Source organism: Varroa jacobsoni, unplaced genomic scaffold, assembly GCF_002532875.2.
Source record: "Varroa jacobsoni isolate VJ856 unplaced genomic scaffold, vjacob_1.0 scaffold_565, whole genome shotgun sequence".
Taxonomy (NCBI): Eukaryota; Metazoa; Arthropoda; class Arachnida; order Mesostigmata; family Varroidae; genus Varroa; species Varroa jacobsoni.
In genome coordinates this window covers 139781-158834 of record NW_019213467.1, presented here as the reverse complement: position 1 = coordinate 158834, position 19054 = coordinate 139781, and the positions used below count along the sequence as shown (strand labels likewise).

General features: G+C 46.2%; 2 protein-coding genes across 24 annotated transcripts in view; one reads left to right on the top strand and one right to left on the bottom strand.

The window, feature by feature from the left end:
- Ih (hyperpolarization activated cyclic nucleotide gated potassium channel Ih) overlaps positions 1–6758 on the bottom strand; it is an 83460-nt gene extending 76702 nt beyond the window's left edge. Inside the window, exon 1 of the mRNA XM_022835086.2 lies at positions 6610–6758. Coding sequence (XP_022690821.2) covers positions 6610–6743 — 134 coding nt within the window. The 5' untranslated portion in view covers positions 6744–6758. The remainder of the gene's footprint in view (positions 1–6609) is intronic.
- LOC111261529 (uncharacterized) overlaps positions 1–19054 on the top strand; it is a 292892-nt gene that overhangs the window by 136810 nt on the left and 137028 nt on the right. For 2 of the 23 annotated variants that reach the window (XR_015311570.1, XR_015311569.1), the window contains 3 exons: positions 2159–2322; positions 5848–6120; positions 8949–9087. The exons of 17 other annotated variants lie outside the window; for them this stretch is intronic. The gene's annotated coding sequence lies outside the window, so the exon portion shown is untranslated. The remainder of the gene's footprint in view (positions 1–2158; positions 2323–5847; positions 6121–8948; positions 9088–19054) is intronic. 4 more of the 23 variants (XR_015311568.1, XR_015311575.1, XR_015311573.1 and 1 more) reach the window with 4 other exon arrangements.

Below are 19054 nucleotides of genomic sequence, written 5' to 3'. Positions count from 1 at the left end.
TTCGTCCACTGCTAGTTGACAATCCATCAGGTTTTCATCGGTATCCTATGGCAATTCAGTGTATATGGCTATACACAATACATCGGAGCAGAAATGCTACGAGGTAGCCACATATTCCCTAAACGGTAGCAAATCCTGGGACTAACTTCTACTAACTATTTATTTATTATTTAAATAGGAACTGAAACGACATACCGTTAAATAACGGTAGCAAATGTATGACGACAACGAAAAACAGTGAAAAGTTATCTAAGTTTCAGCCTCCCATTGTTCCTAGGTGCTGTAAACGAGATGTAGTTGGGGTTATAGGTGCATCCGAGCTAACTAGCTATCTACGTAAAGAACTGCTCTACCTTCTCGAATACTTCTAGCAAGTGGCTCCTTCGAAGTCCAGCGAAAGGCCTCTTGCAAAGCTTTATACCTCCGACCGTAATCGCATTCAAGTATTCAATCTGCTGAGGCCAACTGGTAGAGGAGATCGGAAGATCGTCAGTTAATAAAGGCTGGTACACTCTGCTGTATAGAGGTGAAGCAAGGTGTCAATAAAAAAGGAACTTCCAAGAAACAGTTATTATCTAATGTTTATTTACGACTGGAATCTAACTTAATAAGAAGCTGATTGCACTGGTTTGGGATAATAAGAAAATCCTTTAAACAAACCTTACGTCAGATAACTGCCACCCTGCTCGAAGCCACGTAATCAAAATATGCCTTTCAATTCGAATCAGTGTACATATATGCTCTTGCAATTGTTGTCACTGTACCAGGATGTGTTTTTGGTGTCCTCTAGCAGGCCCAGTGACCCACTGAAGTTGTCGCTGCAACATCAACAGGGCGTCGGGGGTCACCTGGGGTGTCACTACAGGGCCTCTAAACAAAGTATTGATCCTTTTGTACGAAAACGAGAAACAGCTCTGTGGTTTTAGCACACTAGCCTATAACAGTAATGGATCAGCGAGTAAGAACACGTTCATCGAATTTGTCTCTTGTGTCGTATAGGTCATGTGGCCTATAACCCCTGGTTACAGATTCGATTAGAGTAATAGCATGGGGTGGAACTCCTTTAGTACATAACGCATTTTGATATATTCACATATAGAGCATTGAAACTAGCCAATACGAACTATCAATTGCAATAGCTAGACCGTTCCGTGTTCGTTATATTAACAATAAGCTCGAGGTTTAAAATATATCGACTAAATATCACGCAGATACCTGACGGGGCGTGCTCGCAACCGCTTAGGTTCGTCTGCTGTGGTATCCTATTTTAGTGTCGCCCTTTTGCTGTGTTGAAGTCTACGAAAAATAGAAATTGTAACCGTTTCAATAGGTCGAAAAGCGAATTTAGGCGGAGGCCGTATTCGAACAATCTTTGGCTAGAAACATGCAATCTCGATTTAGGGTCATAAGCTAATTTTGGCTTCCGGCTCCGGGACCGACCTCATAATCGTGTTTTCGGAAACGTCGGGACTGCTTCCAGCTAACGATTGAGATATCCGGACGAGCCATAAAAGTTGCATCAGGATGATCATTTAGCACAGCAGTGGCATGAAACTAGCGACTGTTTCGACATACTTCCGCATACCTGAGTATATTGGAAATGCGTTTACGTTACATTACCTCGTGTATCTGCCTTTTTCTTTATGAACTCTCCGAAACAGGATAAGTGGACGTCCTTGAGAAAACACTTAGAATGTATGGTTTTTCCAATGAACAGGTAGGAACCAGTAATAATGTAAAATAGGCAAAACATTTGTGTACATACACGTCTAATCAAGGGCGCAACGTTGTCTCGCCCGTAAACTTTACCGATATTTTTCTTTTCAGTCTAGTGGCTATATTTATGCTATGCAGCTTCTGAGGCGCGTGTCCACCTGTAAATCCAGCTAGCGTTTGCCTAGGAGCATCGTGAAATATCGCAGGATATATTCTCCATTTTCTTCATTAGAAGCCCTTTTACTTTTCTATTTCCGCGTGAGGTACCGCATAGGTAGGATGCAGTGCCTATGTGCTTTGAGCTTTTCACGAACGCAAGCCTTGTTCATAGAAAGTTCAATAAGAGACCGAAATAAGACACTAAAATCATTTTTCTAGTTGCTAACGTAATTCATATGACAGTTATGCGTTCATTTATGTGTATATCATGTATGTGGGGTAGTTGGATAACGATGAGTGCAGACCATCAGAATAAGCGAGGTTCCTTTCAAAGTACGTCTTGGCGTCGTCTTGTCTACAACCTTTAGGACGCGGGCGGCCATTGAGTGCGGCTAAAGTGTCAGCTTGAATGCGCCCATTCTTAAAGAATCTAACACCAATCGAACGGTGAGTCCAGTTGGCAATAGAATTTACTAGCTGGCGTTCCCTAGTCTCCATCCTTTCAAGCCGCATGTCTAATGCATGGCCTGTCCGGTTTTGTAACTTTGTGCCTGTTTCTATTCTATAGTGTAATAATAATACGGCTTGAAATAACAAGACACTTTTTGTACGAAAGGATTATTTACTTTCACATAATAGATGGCCCGAACTTACCTCTGCGGTGATGCTTATACCCCCGTTAATACCTTCATCGGAGACAGCAAAATAAGTTGCGTCATTTTGTTCCAGCCATCCTGACCTTCTTCTTCAAGCCGTTTGTTGAAAGGCAATAAAATTGTGCTTAGTTCTATCCGAATTTAGATTTTCTCTGCAAAGCTTCTAGCTTTCGTCCACACAGCACACTGGGATTGTCGACAGCCGATGTAATCGGACGAGAAACAGAATAGGGAAAGCGAAACGGAAAGCGGATCGTGCGTTGTCGACTTCGTACGATCTTGCCCTACTGCTCTTTTCCCGAAAAAGTGAAGAACGGCCTTTTGCGGTGTAGCCGTTATGCCATATGGGACATAGCTACGAAGTTAAACCCGTTTCGCGCCCAGACCCAGCCAGCCGGCCCCTCTTCGAATTGCCGGCCGATGACGTAGTAGCATACACGTTTCCTTCCCTTATTTATTGGCTTATCGTTTGTTCAAGCTCAGCGTTCGACGACTGCTTGATGTCGACTCAAACGAAGAAAAGGACATCAGAACTAGGTGCTGCTATCACTCACCGAAGCAGTAGTTTAAACCCTTAACTTTCTATTTTATAATCCGTCATGGTTCATGTTGGCAAACATCAGCGGTATAATCTATTCAAGTGCTTTGCTTATGTGTATGTACATACGTACGGAAAAGGAATCCCTTTCGTGAGCCTCTCTTTGTTGTGCTCTTCTGTTCTCATGACGAGCGGCGTGCGGTCTCACTGGTTATGGTAGTTATCCAGAAGACTAGCATTTTCGAACGACGGGAAACAGAGACCAGAATCCTGAGCGCCGCTAGGATTAAGGTTTGTTGATAGTAAGTGACAAGTTCACTTCGCTCTTTTTTGCCGTACATTTTTCTCTGGTGCGTCAAAGCGCTTATAGTCACCGCTTTCGCCGTTGCCGTCCTCCCTTCTTCTGTACGTAGTGTATTTTGTAGGTTTTCGTATACAGACATCTGTATCCCATCCTATACAAAGCGAGCGTATGTCGCAAACACTGTGCCGGTTTTTGGGAGAGATTCCGATTTTCGTCCCCGTCGATATTCCAGCAAGCTATTTTTTGTCTGCGAACCCACAGTAGAAGCCGAAGTAGCGAGCAAGGGACAGGACTAATAATGTGTGCAGGCGTCGACGAGTCAACATGAGTAATCGAAATGGTCGGATGTTCTATTTGCCGCCTTTGTTGTTTGTAGCACTAGTAGTCATCGTATTGGCAGAGGCAGCACTCTCGTAAGCAACACGAAACTGTCAAAATACCGTTCCGCCAGAAGGGGAGAACTAGACCCTATATGTAGAAGGCCAGTCGCGCCATTTGTAGCTATCAGGTGCTCAAAATGGGAATGATAAGACCTACATAGGTGCACTAAAAGCTAACCCCCTGCCTTACCTCTGCCGCGCCGCCTTGCCGTATCCGGCCTATTCTCAACGTACGAAGGCCATGTACGGGGGGCGAAGGGGGTCAGTTGAAACAAGGGCGAATGACCATTGTGCCGGTATGATGACAGGCTATATGTTAATTCCATTATCTACCTGTACCGTCCGACTTTTATTGCACATACGCTGCAACATCTCATATGATAGGTGCGTTAAACGCATCAATAATATAGGACTCGCTTTTTCGGTTGCGTAACTGTTGTGATATCAATTTCACCAAAGAAAAATAGTACGGTTACTGTGTATACAACTTGCGTTATACATAGTTTGGTCGTATAAGCTTTTTCTTTCTTCGCTTCTCTGATGGATACGTACCGACAGATAACACAGCAACAGCCATAGCGGCTGGCGTTCGCGGTAAGAAAGATTATTTCTCTCCCCCAGTTCATGAAATAAAGTCATGCCAGAGCGAAAAGGACAGACTTTGCTTGCTAGCACTGAAACTGTCTAAGTAGACGATGCGTTTTCGACTACCCAGCCTGAAGACAAGATGGCTAACCCAATGGCGGACAGGGTGGAGGGACAACAACCGATAAAGCGACCTATGGACCCTTAGTACCCTTTGGGTACGCGGCAATACCGCCCTATCTCGTAATGCTGCTGTTGCCGCTAGTGCCTTTCTCGTACGGAGAAAAACTGTTCGTATAGAGTATATAGACGGTGCTACGCTACCGGTCCCCTTCCCTTCCTAAGCGAATTAACACAAAGTGACTCCGAACGGGTGGGTACGTTGCTGGGAATTGGCGAACATTAGCAAATGGCGAAGGAAAGGCTTCTGCTAATTCGCGTGAGGCAGTTCTTTGTTGTTGGACGGAGGCGCGCACATAACAGCTAGCCGCTGTATTGCTGGTTGACTTTACTAAATCGCCGTCGTATGCCGCATGTTCGAGTGTCGATATTACTGGCAAGAGATCCAATAGCCGTCCACGTGTGCCTGCTCTGTGTAATGCTATCCTGTGTCGTTGTGGTGACGAGAAGCTGTTACAACAATGGCGTCAGCATTCATGCGAGCATCCTCGTTGTCCACCAACAGCTGTAGCAGCGATAGTGACACTGTTAAGGAGCAAGGCAAAAAGGCCTACGCGACCTACTATTCGTGAGAACGCTGCGACCGGCCGAAAAGTAGGGATGCCGATGTGGAAACGACCGAGGAAGTTCTCATAAGACAATAGTTATGACACTTGCAGTGAACAACTGGGTCACATTCCTTGTTGCAGTTGGGGGAAGATTAGCGACAATGGAAGATAGAATGGCTGTGGTAGTGAGAACAGTGGTAGTGGGCGACGGTAAGACATAGCAATACTAACGGGCCAGGGCGAGAATTAACGTGAGAAGATAGGTGAAGTACCTTGCGCATTTCGATGATACGATTCAATACACGCTAATATGCGTGTGAGCGGAACACGCACCTCCGTCTTTTTGCGTGTCTGGCCCAGTGTTGCGCTCTGTTCATAGTATACACCCAATAAGCAGGGGGGGAGCTCCAATGAAAACTAGAAAGTAGGTTTAACTGGTGGCCAACATTTTGCGTTGCTGGGGATTGGTTGATTCAAAGGGTAAGAATTAATTAGCCAGTTTCCTTATATAGGCTGGCTTAAAGACCTAACTAGTCCCGATGTTCCGTCTTCCTTTCTTTGCTCCTAAAGTGTTCGCCCCGATCGGCGTTCGACGTATGATTCTCTCTTATTATACGTATATATCTTTAGCGGTGTAATGCTGTTTCGCACGTTTTACTGCGGTCGTTCGCAATCTAATCTGCTTTGGCTGTTCTCTCTTTTCTTTATCACTTGTGCTCCACACTCGCCGGTTCCTGTCTCGACTTCGTTGAAACCCACTACCTCCTGCGTCTTCTACCAGTTACGACCCTACGCAATCATCTGAGTCCTGGTAGTGCCAACAACACTTCCAGTGCTAGCAGCCAGCGGGAGCACCGCTCACGGACACTGCCAGGTCATTCATTGCTACCGACGAATAAAAGCAAATAGAAAAGAAAAGGACGAGGTAGTAGAGAAAGGAGAAAAGGAATCGGGGAAAAAAAAATACCAACAAACGCACTTTTAGTTACTTTTTGCTCCGAACTTCGTTGGCTGCATGCCTAAAAACGTCTCCACGAACGGCTGACGCCAGCTGGTAGGTCGCTTAATTGTTTTTTAGCTGCAGACCGACGTTTCTTATCTGTAAGCCAACCTGCTACGTTACGAGCCTAAGCGTTTCCACGCTTATCATAGCTAAATAATCGTACTTCTAACTGCGACGACAAAAATAACGATGACAACGAAAATCGTACTTAATCAACATTATATATGCATAAAGTCAGTCATACGAGCCGCTGCTTCCCGCCGCTCGATCGGTTTGGCCCGGTTCCCTAACATTATTTTCCTACGCATTGTCATGATGCTCTCCGATTGCATATTCTATGTAAATAGGTACAAGCAGCATCACCAGCACCGATAATGGGAGGGGGTGAGGAACAAGTGGGTAGGATCCTACTTGAGAGGGAGTTACTACCATCCGATGTACTGGCATGAGCTGGCTTGTAATCTAATGTGGAGTAACATTAAAGCGACGAAGGTCTAAGCTGCCCAGGGGCTAACACCCGCAGACAAGCACAGGACTTACCAGGATTTGTTCGGCTGTTGATTGTTCGCGTTGGTCGAGACGAGCTCGTAGCGCTGGGGCAGCAAGCCCCCGCCCGTGCGGATCTGCCGCGCGATCACTAACCATTTGCTACTGCTGGTACCCGCTTTCGTCATTTTGACTTCTACTGTCTGAAGCTGGTTTCAGCTTGTTTTCTTTATATTTTCAACTAAGCAAAATGTATAACTGTATAGATCTCGCGAGTGTTCTACGTCCCGTATCCTTTTCACGGAGCTTTGCTGCGTACCCCAGCTCCCCCCAGCGTTGCTCTGCAGTAGTTGTAGCTTGTCGTCATAGCCAATTGTGCTACTCTGAACCTTCCTTACTTCTTCGTGCTTTAATACTATTTTCAACCTGAATTTGACTGCAATCACGCAGCTGTTGGGTTTACATATTGTCCTAACTGTTGTTGTCACTTGTTTTCGTTGCTGCAAGCCCCTCCCTGGACAATCGTACGTTGAATGACCAATGGCGTTTCAAAGACAGTACGACGGACCGAGTTGTTAATCTCGACGAAGTGGTTAAAGATAAAGTTAGCAGTATCCTTTCTCTGATATCTTTGAGGTAGTTGGGATGATGAATTATTTAGCAGTATTGTCGCTAGTTGACCGTAAAGCTTCTTTTTAAGGTTTGTTTTTACTCGTAGGGCTCTGGTACGCGTTGGGCTGGGGTTCTGCTTGGGTTTTGCTACCGTTATGGATTGGTCCCGAGCGTCTCTTTTCCGTGGTGGTTTTTTTATCGACGTATTTTTTATGTGAAGTGAATTAGTTGTCCTTTTCACTAGTCGGCGTGCACAAGAAGAACTCACAGTCCAGTCATATGAATGCTGCTCATAATAGTGGTATATCAATCACTTAATTAACACATACACTTGTCACTGTAATCCGTTGAGTGCTCGAAGGTAAACATGATTTAATTATAATATAAATTTAAGATTTCGACTCATCTACTGAAAATCACTGTGGATCTCTCAACACCGATGATTTGCTTCGTTCTTCTTATTGCGTCAGGTTGATATTGCGAAGAGGTACTGTTGTAGTTGTCATTAAAAAAGATAGAAGTCAGGGCCGCGGGGGGTTGCCAAGGCGATCATCCTTCGGATCCATCCCATCTACTTGTATCGATTGGTGAATTTCAGAAGCCTCCTGTTCACGTCATACGGCGTACCTTGTACTAACTTATCATAGATTAGATGAATTGTACGTTAAACACTGATCCAAATTCGTTATTTCCAACGTTGAATAGTTCCCAACTGATTCACCGGCTAACCGTTCGCTGAAAGTAATCAGCCTACGAAAGATGCACGATCGACGGGATCGATTGTTTGGCTGGCTAGTAACAGACTGTCTGACTAGGCTTAATTTTCTTTCGAGTCTTCTGGGCGGTCGAACTCGCGGCGGTAAACGAATATGATGCCTTCGCGATAATAGGAATAATATTATCGATGATCGATAAATTTCTTCGCTTGCTATCAGTACGGCGGATCAGGTGCGCTCTTCACCGATCCAGACTCGTTGATGGCAATATGTAGGAACAGTATTGGTTAAATTTGACCAAAATCGCGGGATCGAATGAGATGAAAATCATCCAGCTAGTAATAATAATGACGATGATGATCATAACTATTGCGGTTTCGTAGGGTTTCTATCTGGCTGGCTTTTTGTGTATGATGTGACTTGTCTTTTGTGACTGGGCACTAGCTGTTAGCTCGCGCACCTGGGACGTGTACCGTAACGTTATTTTTTCATTGTCAGTCTGCGCGTAGCTACGGTCGCTGTTGCAGTTGAGCTATTCTGTGGCTTACCTTTATGCCATTAACTGATCTTTTTTATTTATACTCATCGTAATCGCTTATCTTCTTTCCTTTATACGCATCTCTCTCGGTCTCTCTCTATATATGTATATATATGTATATATGTATATATATATACAAATATATATATATTTTTTTTATATTATTGCTTGGTAATACGAATGTTCGATTGTACGTTGCTCCGTCGTTGTTGTTGCCGTAGTAGCTGGCGACGTAGTTAGTATTGTAATGTTACGAAATGTTTTTTCCTTGAAGGTTATTGTTTCTCCTCCTTTTTTGTTCGAGGCGTTCGAGATCTTTAACTTATTGCGACTTTTTCATCTCTGGCTTCCGTTACGTTCTCTGGTAACGTAGTTGATTGATAGTTATTTTGAAGTTGTGTGTAGTCAGTAGTTTATTAAACCTAGTTCTGGTCACAGAGTTAGAAGTCTAATAACAGTCGAACGAGTAATTTTTTACTAGCCCTAGTTGTTTTTTAGTGCTTGATTTTTTTTTCGGGTTTCTTCAGCATATTCGTTCGATAGTTATCCTCGTCGTTATCGCGGTCAAGGTTGTACGAGACGGGTTTGAACGGGTGCTGTATTAAGAGATTGAACTGCAAAGAACAGAAGGTCGAAATAACGCTCCAGAATAACTTACTAAATACGGTAAGTATGATTATTTTGGTCGGTATATTATTATTCTTGTGGAAGTAGAAACTTGTAGAGTGAAATTTATAGCTGTTCGTCGATGGCTGTTGCAACGACTAAGGCCGAAACTGCTCTAGTTACCGCTATTTCTGCTATTGCCAATGGGGTGGATATCGCATAAGGTGCCGGCCTATTTCGACGGATGGCTGTCGCGTGTCTGCTCTTTTTTCTCTGCTATGTATGTTTTTTGCCACGGCGTTTATGCCTTCTCTTCGTATTCGTCTCGTTGAACAGACCGAACCAGCGCTACGATATCCGCCGATAGATGGATTGTCGTTTAGGTAACGCCAGTCAATGTCCGCTAGTTGTTGACTAACGCCGTACGCGATTCGGTGTAGAGGTGATAAATTTCTACCTTGTTACTTTATTTTTCCTATTTTGAACAAAGGCTCTTGTTGTTTTCGTTGTCGGAGATAAGCAGCTTTCGAGGCACAGACTGTTGCTCGATTGGTTATTGCTTGGCCGATTAGTTAAATAGGTTGACGAATAAAGATGGCGAACTAAAAGGATGCGTCCTACTTTGTCTTCATCCGCTATCGGCAAATGATACGAAAAAAAAATACGAGCCTTTATTTCGCACGCTTCTACTACAATAAAGTATGAAATAAATTAGTTCAATGGTCTAGTGAGTTATCGTATCATTAATCGATGCCGGCTGTTGAATTCTTTCTAGCTGATTTCTAGTGGTGGGTATTGCTTCTGTTAGCACTTGTTATTAATGGCAGCTATCTGCCTATACTGTGTTGCATCTGCAATCGGAATAGGACATTGATGTAGTCGTGACCAGAGGTAGTAGTGCTTCCGTAGAACAGCGCCTCGTTTTGGCCCGTTCTGAGGACGATCTGAAGGTTTTATTAGGCAAGATGAAGCTGGAAGTTGTGAGGAGTCGTACTTTTTCCGTGTTGTAGTAACGTGCGTTGTATGGCTGATGCGGTAGCCTCGTTCCTGCTGTAACCGCGGTAGGTAGAAGATATCGCCTGGCGATTTTTGTGCTTGTAATTTTTGCCTTTGTTGTTCTATCTGTTATTTGCCGCTGCTACTACTGTTTATGGCAATTGGCCTGCTCATCGGTTAGTTAGTTAGTTTGTTAGCTACCCATAGAAAAGGTAGTGGCCGATTGTAGTATTTCATCAGGTTGAACCTTATCTGTTGTAAATTGAACTCTATGGTGCTTCTGGTCCTGGACTCGCTTGTCGTGTACCTCGTTTGGATGTCTCTCACTTTCGCTATGGGGACAATTTCCACTGTCGCCTTCTTCCTTCTGCGTTTTGATTAGTATTTTCATGCGATCAAACGCGAGAATAAGCGATTCATTCGATTGTTACTAGGGCACGTTAACCCGGCTGTATATACGTTGTATTGCGAGTTGTCGTGCTTGTGATAATAGTGTGTGGCAATAATGCTGACATTTATTCCCTTGCCGGAGTTCCTGTCGGCGTCGTCGCCGCCTGAATAGTGGGCCTTCACTTTGACTGTATTCCTTCATCTGTTTATACATATATATATATATATCTATACATATATATATATATATATATATATGTATATATATATATGTATATATATATAGATATATATATATATATATGTATATATACACATATATATATATATGTATGTATATGTATAAATTTATATATGTATATACATATCGGCGACGACAATGCTGTTATTATTACTTGAGTGTCATTATTACTGCTATTATTATAATCGTTATTGTAAAACTTTGGGATCAAGTGGAGAGTATTCGTTGGTACATATCCTTAACTGATACATGTGAAGTGAGATATCTGGTAACGTAAATCTTCGAACGCCTTGTTGCTATTAGTTGTACCCAAACTGAACAAAATGCTAGGCAAATAGTTTGGTGCTGGCACCTAATAAGGCTAGACGTGACAACGTCGATTTCCCTGTCGTCCATTCAATTTATGATGCCGTGATACGAGCACGTGGTCCTGCGTTTGCCTGACGGAGTATAGCTGCTCTTGCGACATTGTTCCTTAGTTGAGTTCCGAGCAGCTCGCCGCCCAGGAAGCAACTGATATGCCGGAAGGATAGAAGAGGTCTGCTGGCTGACCTTAGTTTGAAACAGCCGATTAAGGGATGCGGAGGCGTTGCGAGCATGTGCGAGAATGAAAAATCAGAATCTGCGAAAGAACCAGATTTAATATCAGATAAGATTATCGAGTTCTAATACTAGCTACAACTGATGTCGATCAGTAAGCGGATGTCCACGCACTCCGTTAGAAATCGTGCCAATCAAAGACTATACCCTATAGACGAGCGAATAGCGGTGCTGGGCACTTGACATAGAAGTTGGTAAGTGACTGAGCTGACAACTGATTGATCTGGTGGCAGCTAGAAGTCTCACAGAGCCCAGAATCGAAGTGTTAGTGTCATCGATATAAGGAGGTCATCGAAGACGAAACATACAGATACAGGTGACTGATCAAGTAGAACTGCCTAATTCCTAATCCTCTGCTGCTTCCGTCACTCCAGGCACTTTGGCATTACGATGGTAGCCGATGCTGTAAGTTCCGTTGCACGCCGGACCTCCGCTCGGTGGCCGGTTCGTGATTGAATGATCAGCTCTGTCGCAAAAGTCGCTGCCATTGCTCTAGCTTGCCTTATCTGATGAACGATTCTATGCGTACAACAACAAATTAATCGCAGACCTAGACATGAAGAAAAAGTTTGCAATGATGTTTCGGTGCCGTTACGACCACTCATCCCCGAGAACAAAGCGAAAACGAAAGAACAAATGGCGACAGACAGGCATTCTCTGATGACCTATCGCAGCTAGTTCTGCCGGCTGCACGCACTATAGTACTTCCTGTTGCGCCTGTCGTCGCTGCTGTTGTTTTTTGCCACCGTGACTATTCTTATTAATGAGCTGACTCTTCGTACTGTTCCTGATACATTAGTCTTGTTGCCGCAAGTTGTTATCACTGTGTTCTGTCTCGTCAGTTATCCCGGCAGCTATCCGGGCGTTGCTGGAGGAGCATTTGCCAGGGGGCAATTTAGCTTTGCCGGTCGGGTATTTACCAGCATCGTTGTCGGCAGACATCGGTGGCGCGGAAGATTAACCAACCTGCTGTCCGCCGACAGCCGATCCAGCCTCAGACTCACCTTTCCTTTATCTTGGTAGCGCAAAGTTCTAATGCGCAGTGCTGCGTTGCTGCCGGAATCAACTGGTAGCGCCTTCGAGAAGTAGGCTCCGCTTCGTAATGTCGTACTTTCGGCGTCGATGTAAACGGCACGTTAAACACGTTTGGACCTTACCCAGTAGTGGCGTGATGTACGAGGCACAGGTAGGCATACAAGCACGCCTGTATCGAATAATGTCTGTTATCGTTTTTGCTGTTCTTCGACTTCGTCGTTGATGCTGCCGTTGCGTTAGTTCGTCGGTGATAAATTCAACGAAGCGTTTATAGGCACAACGAAGTCATGCTATTCCAGACATTGCGACAGCTGTAGCTGCACACGTTACCTAGACGAACGACGTTCTTTAGCATATCGGCGTCACTTAATCGCACGAGCTTTTACGAAAGGCTGTTCCCGGAACGATACACACAGAGAGCGGCAGCGCAGAATCTCTATGCGACGAAATTTCACAAACTATTCAACACTTTTCGCTTTTGGGCGCTGCCGGAAGAAACTCGCCCCATGCACAGCAGCGGGCAGAACTGTCTTCTCGGCCTAACTTTATCATACGAATGATTGCATTCGCTGTTGTCAGACACTGACTGCTCGCGTCCCTAGACGCCGCCACCGTCGTCCTGTTTGAAGGCTCTAAGGCCACGATTAGCACTAGCAGCAGTGGCAATAGCCACACGATGAACCGCTGAAGCTCACGCCCTACCCAACCTACTATGGCCTTCTACGGTCACCGGCCCATGGTGTATCCTTGCAATCCGTAGGGATCTCCCATGGAAACGGAGGGCGCCACGAGCGAGGGCAGCGGAACAACGTCAACGGAATAGAGCAGGATAGGCAGCGTTCCAGCAGCAAACGCGCGTGCTCCTAGCGGACCACTGTCAAAGTACAACCTACAATCAATACAGCTGGTGCCAGCCGTGGCACAGAGCTAGAAATAGTAACACTCTATCGTAGAAGTATCATGCCGTGGTAGGGTCGTAGTAATAATAATCGAAATGACAATACAGACACAGACAGACGAAGTTGAATTCTTATCCGCTTGTTGACTAGCTTCCTCGCTTTTTAGTCGCAAGAGCCAACGGCACGCGACCTAGCGACTAACTCGCTTCACACAACAAACTCCTGGCAGACACGCTAAGATATGGCGCGTTGCTAGTTCAAAGGTTTGAAAGTTCGGCGCTTGGGTGGCCGGTCGGTCGAGCGGGCGGTTAACGGCTGCTTGGGAACATCGTACACGAACCCTCGCTAGCGCTCAGCAGAAAGGCCCACACGATGACTGCGACCACATCGAGTCAACCCTCACCCCTCGTAACGCTCCTCACTCACTAGCCTAGCAAAGGCCTCACTCACTTGGCGCTGTCCCCTGCGACTGATGCTACTAATACGACTGCTACTCAATGACTCTATGGGCTTCTTGGACACCCCATCTAGTAGACTAGCTACCACTTCACTTACTTCTCACCCTCTCTGAGAAGGACGACACTCTTGACAGTTCAGTCAGCCATCCGTCGGCGTCATTGTCAACTAGACCCAACGTCGCGACACCCTCTTCACTATTTGTATAATGCATGGTCGTGTGCGTGTGTGTGTGTGTGCGCGCGCGTGATAGGTTCACAATGGTCGTCGTCTTTGCTGTTGCAATAGTAGTAGTTGTAGTAGGAGATCGCAACTGACGGCCCAGACGTACGACCTTCGTCAACCAGCTCCCGCCTTTTTTCTTTGCCTTTTTAAACCTTAAGCGTTCATCGCTATTGTTCAAACGTCATCATCAACGGCTGCTACAGCGCCAGTGATCCTAACGCCTGCTTATAATCGACGCATATAGCGGCCGACTCCTGTCGCGTAGTCGTCCGTGAGTGCTGCTAATCAGTCCCTCGACCTTTCTGTTTAGTTCTGCTTCACCGTTAGCGTAAGTGAGGGCCGTCGAGCAAAGATCACTTTACGAGAGCACCCTTCGATAGAACTGAGACAAAAAGCAGCCAGAAAGCGAGCGGGCGAGCCTAGTCAATGGAAGTAGGTTGGCAGGTCAATTTCAACAAAGGCAGAAGCAACGTGCTACTGTTGCCAGTACAGCTTTGTGGCCGGCAGTCGAGGTTGGCCGGCGGACGGGCGCTCTTCTATAAATACGCAACTACTCCGAGACCGGCAACACCGACACATGTACCCCAATCTGCTTCTGCTACCAGCAGCCGTAATTACCCCGCGTCGTATCGTTCTGTTCTATCCTGGGTGTCGTCTGTGCCGCTGTCCGGCACAGCGCACTGGCCGTAGTAACAGTTGCAGCGGCTTCAAGCGAGACTTGAGGTTCACTCAGGAGTCGTTGTAACGATAGTGATCACGATCAAGTCGTCGTTTCGTCAGCTGTTTGGCCGACGATAACTAACGAGCGTCAATTTTCCACTCGTCGAGCATCACGATCGCATGCCGGATAGCAACGTCTCAGAAACGCATTGGGTACAAATTGGGACAGACGGACATGTTGTTCGAGACGCAACTGGTTATTTATTCTTGGTGAGACTCAGTTCTGCTGTTTGGATTATCCTGTTTGTGTTCCCTATAAGGTCGACTGGTCTGTTGCTCGTCTATCTACATAAGCAGCTTTTTATTCAGTATTCATTCTTTATGATTGCTGCTAACGGTCCTAACCGTTTTCGTCTCTGCAGCTAGAGAAAATAGCTGTTGTTGTTATTGTGACAACTCCGTGCGGTAGGACGATGAAGCTAGCGGTCACGGTAGATTCGTCGCTTCTCAGGGCCATGTAGTTGGCTGAAGAAGACAACGCTTATTTCATAGCAGCAAAAGTACGAACGTCATGGAACTGTATAGAATAAAAGTGGAAATTTCAGATTGGGTCGTTTGCTACGGCACCGAAGAGTTGATGATCTTCTTTTGATTGTAGACTTACACCGTTTCAGCAAAAACTAGGCTGTGTACTTTGTTTTGGAAATCCACAGAAGTCCACGCCTTCAACAGTTGCCTGCATCGTATTTTGGTACGTTCATCTAGCTAACAAGCACCCCCTAAAACGCAACTCAGTTGAATAGGCAATGCTCAAGGGAACTCAACTCGAATATTGCTTGTGCAACAGCTTTCTTAGAGCTGGCATTTGCGTCTTCATTGGTGACGCGTCTGGCGCCTGAAGGCTGGCAGCCTTCAGCAGTAGCAGTGGCGTCACCAATAGCAAGGGCAACTTTTGCGTGCTGGTGCGATATGTTGCTTTTAATTGTCTCGTTTTCACTCCATTGTTGGAAAATATTTGATTCCAGCTTGCGCCTCTACCTATATATGGCCTCAGGTCTGTCGTCGCCGTAACCTGGTTGCCTGGCTTTACTCGTTTAGCGCCTTCTGTTGGTTACGAAGCAGCAGCAACGACGACGGCACGTTTGTTCGTAGTTGCAGTAGTGTATTGGATGGATTGCAAGTTGCGGTCTTTCATAGCGGTCAGTGGTTGTCGAATCACGGGCTCCTACGATCTCGTTGCTATTGCTACCTAAAGACCATCCGCTACAGCCGCCGGCGCCAACGTCGTGCCGACGAGAGTCGAACTCACCGCGAGTGGGAAAGGGCTTGTGAGCGCCGCTGGATTTCTAGGTAGCAGCAAATGACTGAAGCGAGTACGTCTCTTTTTACGTGTGTGTGTGTGTGTGTGTGTGTGTGTACGTATGAGAGCGTGTCTACGAGGGTTTATATAGTGGGAGTCGGGGTACAGTGTATCTTTGTGTTAGCCTGCCTCGATACCGACCCGCCTTGCTCATGCGGCAACGGTGATGGTGGTAGTAAGCTCCTGCCTGCTACTCGAATAACTGCTGTACTTTCCGTACTTTGAGAACCAGTCATCGACAGCAAGACCCGACAGGAAGCCAGGAGCCTAGGCAAGTTGAGCGAAGCCACACACCACTGGGGCTTAGCCACCGGACAGACTCGGTTGAGTTGTCTTATCTGCGCGTTGGGGAGAGGGTCACCGCTGTTCGTGGCCACGCAATGAGAGAGCTACAGACATAGAGAAAGAGGGAGAGGAGGACAGATGCACCGAAAAGGCTGTGGCCGCTGCTGAGGAGGCCAAGGTTAGCGCAGAAGCAGTGGCAAAGGAGCCTCCACAGATCCCCGTGCCACTGTCGGAACAGGAGGAGGTGGTACAATAGAAGCTGAAGTACAATAGAAGGGGTGATCTTAGTGGTCGTGGTACCCCCGCCGTGCTGTCGTACGTGCGCGCACCTGGAAGGTACCGGAGAACAGGTACGCGCCTCTGCCAACTTGCACCGGCCGCCACCGCTTAGTTTACACCGGCTGCACCGCGTCAAGGTATAACAGCTGCAAGGGGATAGCAATTGCAGTAGCAACGCTTCATTGGTCGGTCCGTTCGTAGACGTGTTCACTATCCTTTCTGTGTCTGGTTGCCTCCGGCCTCTGGGCCGATCTGCTAATCAACTTTGAACTACTCGTTCACCCGTCTGCTCTCTAGCCAGTCATCAAGAGGTTCAATATAACGTACTTATCATAAGCGACAGAGACTGCCACTGCTATGGCAGCCTTTGCCATACAGCAAAGTAAACTTGATTTATGCATAGACACATATCTACTACACCCATCCAAACAGAAACACGTGAACACGCACGATTCGCTCAGACCTAAAAGCGGTCATTTTCCACAGTTGAACGACGACGACGGGTTGAGACAGTGATAGCGATTGTAGAGCTGGAGGTTACGGTGGTGTTTAAGATTAGGAGGAAAATCATGAGCGGCAATGGCAAGCGGAAGAAGAACAACGATCTATCGTAAGCTGGCCTGCCTAAGTTGCCATGAAGTAAATAATCAGAGTCAGTCCGAATGACTAGTATAAATTACATCGGGAAACGAAAAGCAATTTAACGGCTGCCAATACTATTTCTATTGGCACCCAGCGATTGTCTTTGCGGCGCTCGCCCCGCAAAACACAGGGTAGCGTACTGATCAAATGCGGCTGGCCGTCATCGGCCGACGGCAAGCGGTTACAGACTGAAAATCTTTGTCGATGTGCTTGGCAATGTCGAGACGATGGGACGAGATCGATGCGGTGCGGGACAGGCCGACTAACAGCCGCAGGCGGCAACACATAAGGGGATGCCAGCGAGCGGGGGTAGAATCGCTGGTCTATCTAAACATTGGTGATTGGTCCCTGCTATGTTTCCTTTTGTTCCTACTCCTTCCCATCTCATGCGTCCCACCGTGAAAGAGTTTGTTTTCTCGACAATTTCCTAATAGCGGTCACTGTAATAGTTGTTGGTAGCCCCCATCGCCTTCCCGAACAGCGAACTCACAGTTGTTCAGGCTTTCTTTGCTTCGCTTGCACGTTTCCTACAAGTGGTCGAAACGGGAACAATGAGCACCGGAGTTAAATGGCTCATCCGCCGTTCCTGCAACGAATTGTCTTCTTATATGAACGAAACACAGAAGCAAAGAGCAACGGGTGCCGCTGTCCTGGTTAATGTATAGGAAGCCTTTATACCAGCTAGCATTGTTGCTCCCATTCCGTAACTTTCCCACTTTGTCATTCATGCCCTGTTAGCATGATTGATTAGTTATACATCATGCACAACTAATCATAAAGCTATGCCTATCCGACCATGCTGGCAGAGTTACTGGATAGGCTGCTGCATATGGGACAAAAATGGACTAGAACGATTCGTTCTGCTGCAGTTCCTATATAGCCACACTCGAGACATAGAACGGTCCCTGTTGGAGTCAGAAAAAAAAGATGAATAGATCAAGAGCAGTTCTTTGCTTTTTCGCTGGTTAGCCTCTTTGTTCGATCTTGACGTTATAATTGTTCTAATTGTGTCCGTGTTATAGCCATCCATCCGGGAAAGGGGGGAGTGGATAGGCACCGTCCAGTTTTATTCTCCTCCGCCAGGGCTCGACGGCCTGCCGAAGGACCATGGCTCACATGAAAGAATATGAACATAGCCGAGCGTGACAGCAGCGACAACGACGTCGATGGCGACGAAAAAATGGAATGGTGCAGAGCTGAGCCAATGCTAGAGTATGAGAAAGGGAGATCACATGGAAATTGGCAGTGGGTGGCTAGGAATGCAAGAGAAGTGTACGTGGACTCGTCAGATTATCTCGTCTGATTTATAAAAACCTCTCCCAGGCGCGTTCAGGCCAGGAAGCCCAAACCCGAGCCAGCATCACCGGAAGTACCTTTCAGCCCGGAGCTGCTCGACCAGCATTGCCTTTTTTAGCTATATATTCCATTGGAGCTTGCCCCTTTCGTCCCGTATAACCCCTAATAGCCGTGGCGCTCTCACCAAACTATCGTTCTTCTAACGGGTACTCTGACTGAGCCTCTTTAGGTCGATGAAGCTGTCACTAATCGTCACACGCCACGCGCCGCAGAACGGCTTTAGGTCGAACACCACAGTCGAGAGGCAGGCACGGTAAGCGGGAACTGGGTACTTTCCAAACTTTAGTATTATACAGTTCCGCCACTACTCTCGCTCAATGTGACTTATTGAAAACGTGTTTGAGTAAACAATTCAGCTGGCTTATATAGCAAGGGATTGTGTGAACGTCCGCTGCCCATCCGTAGACAATGATGCACCAAAGTTGCAAAACAAGAATAGCCTGCAAAAAAATATAGAACAATATATATTCCCATATTTCTAATACTTTTCTTCGAGTCGAGACATCCGACTTCTAAATTTTCTCTCGCTGGTCGCGAATCATAGCTAACGCATTTCCTATACTTCACGCAAATAACTGCAACAATAGTATAAGCTGTATTTGT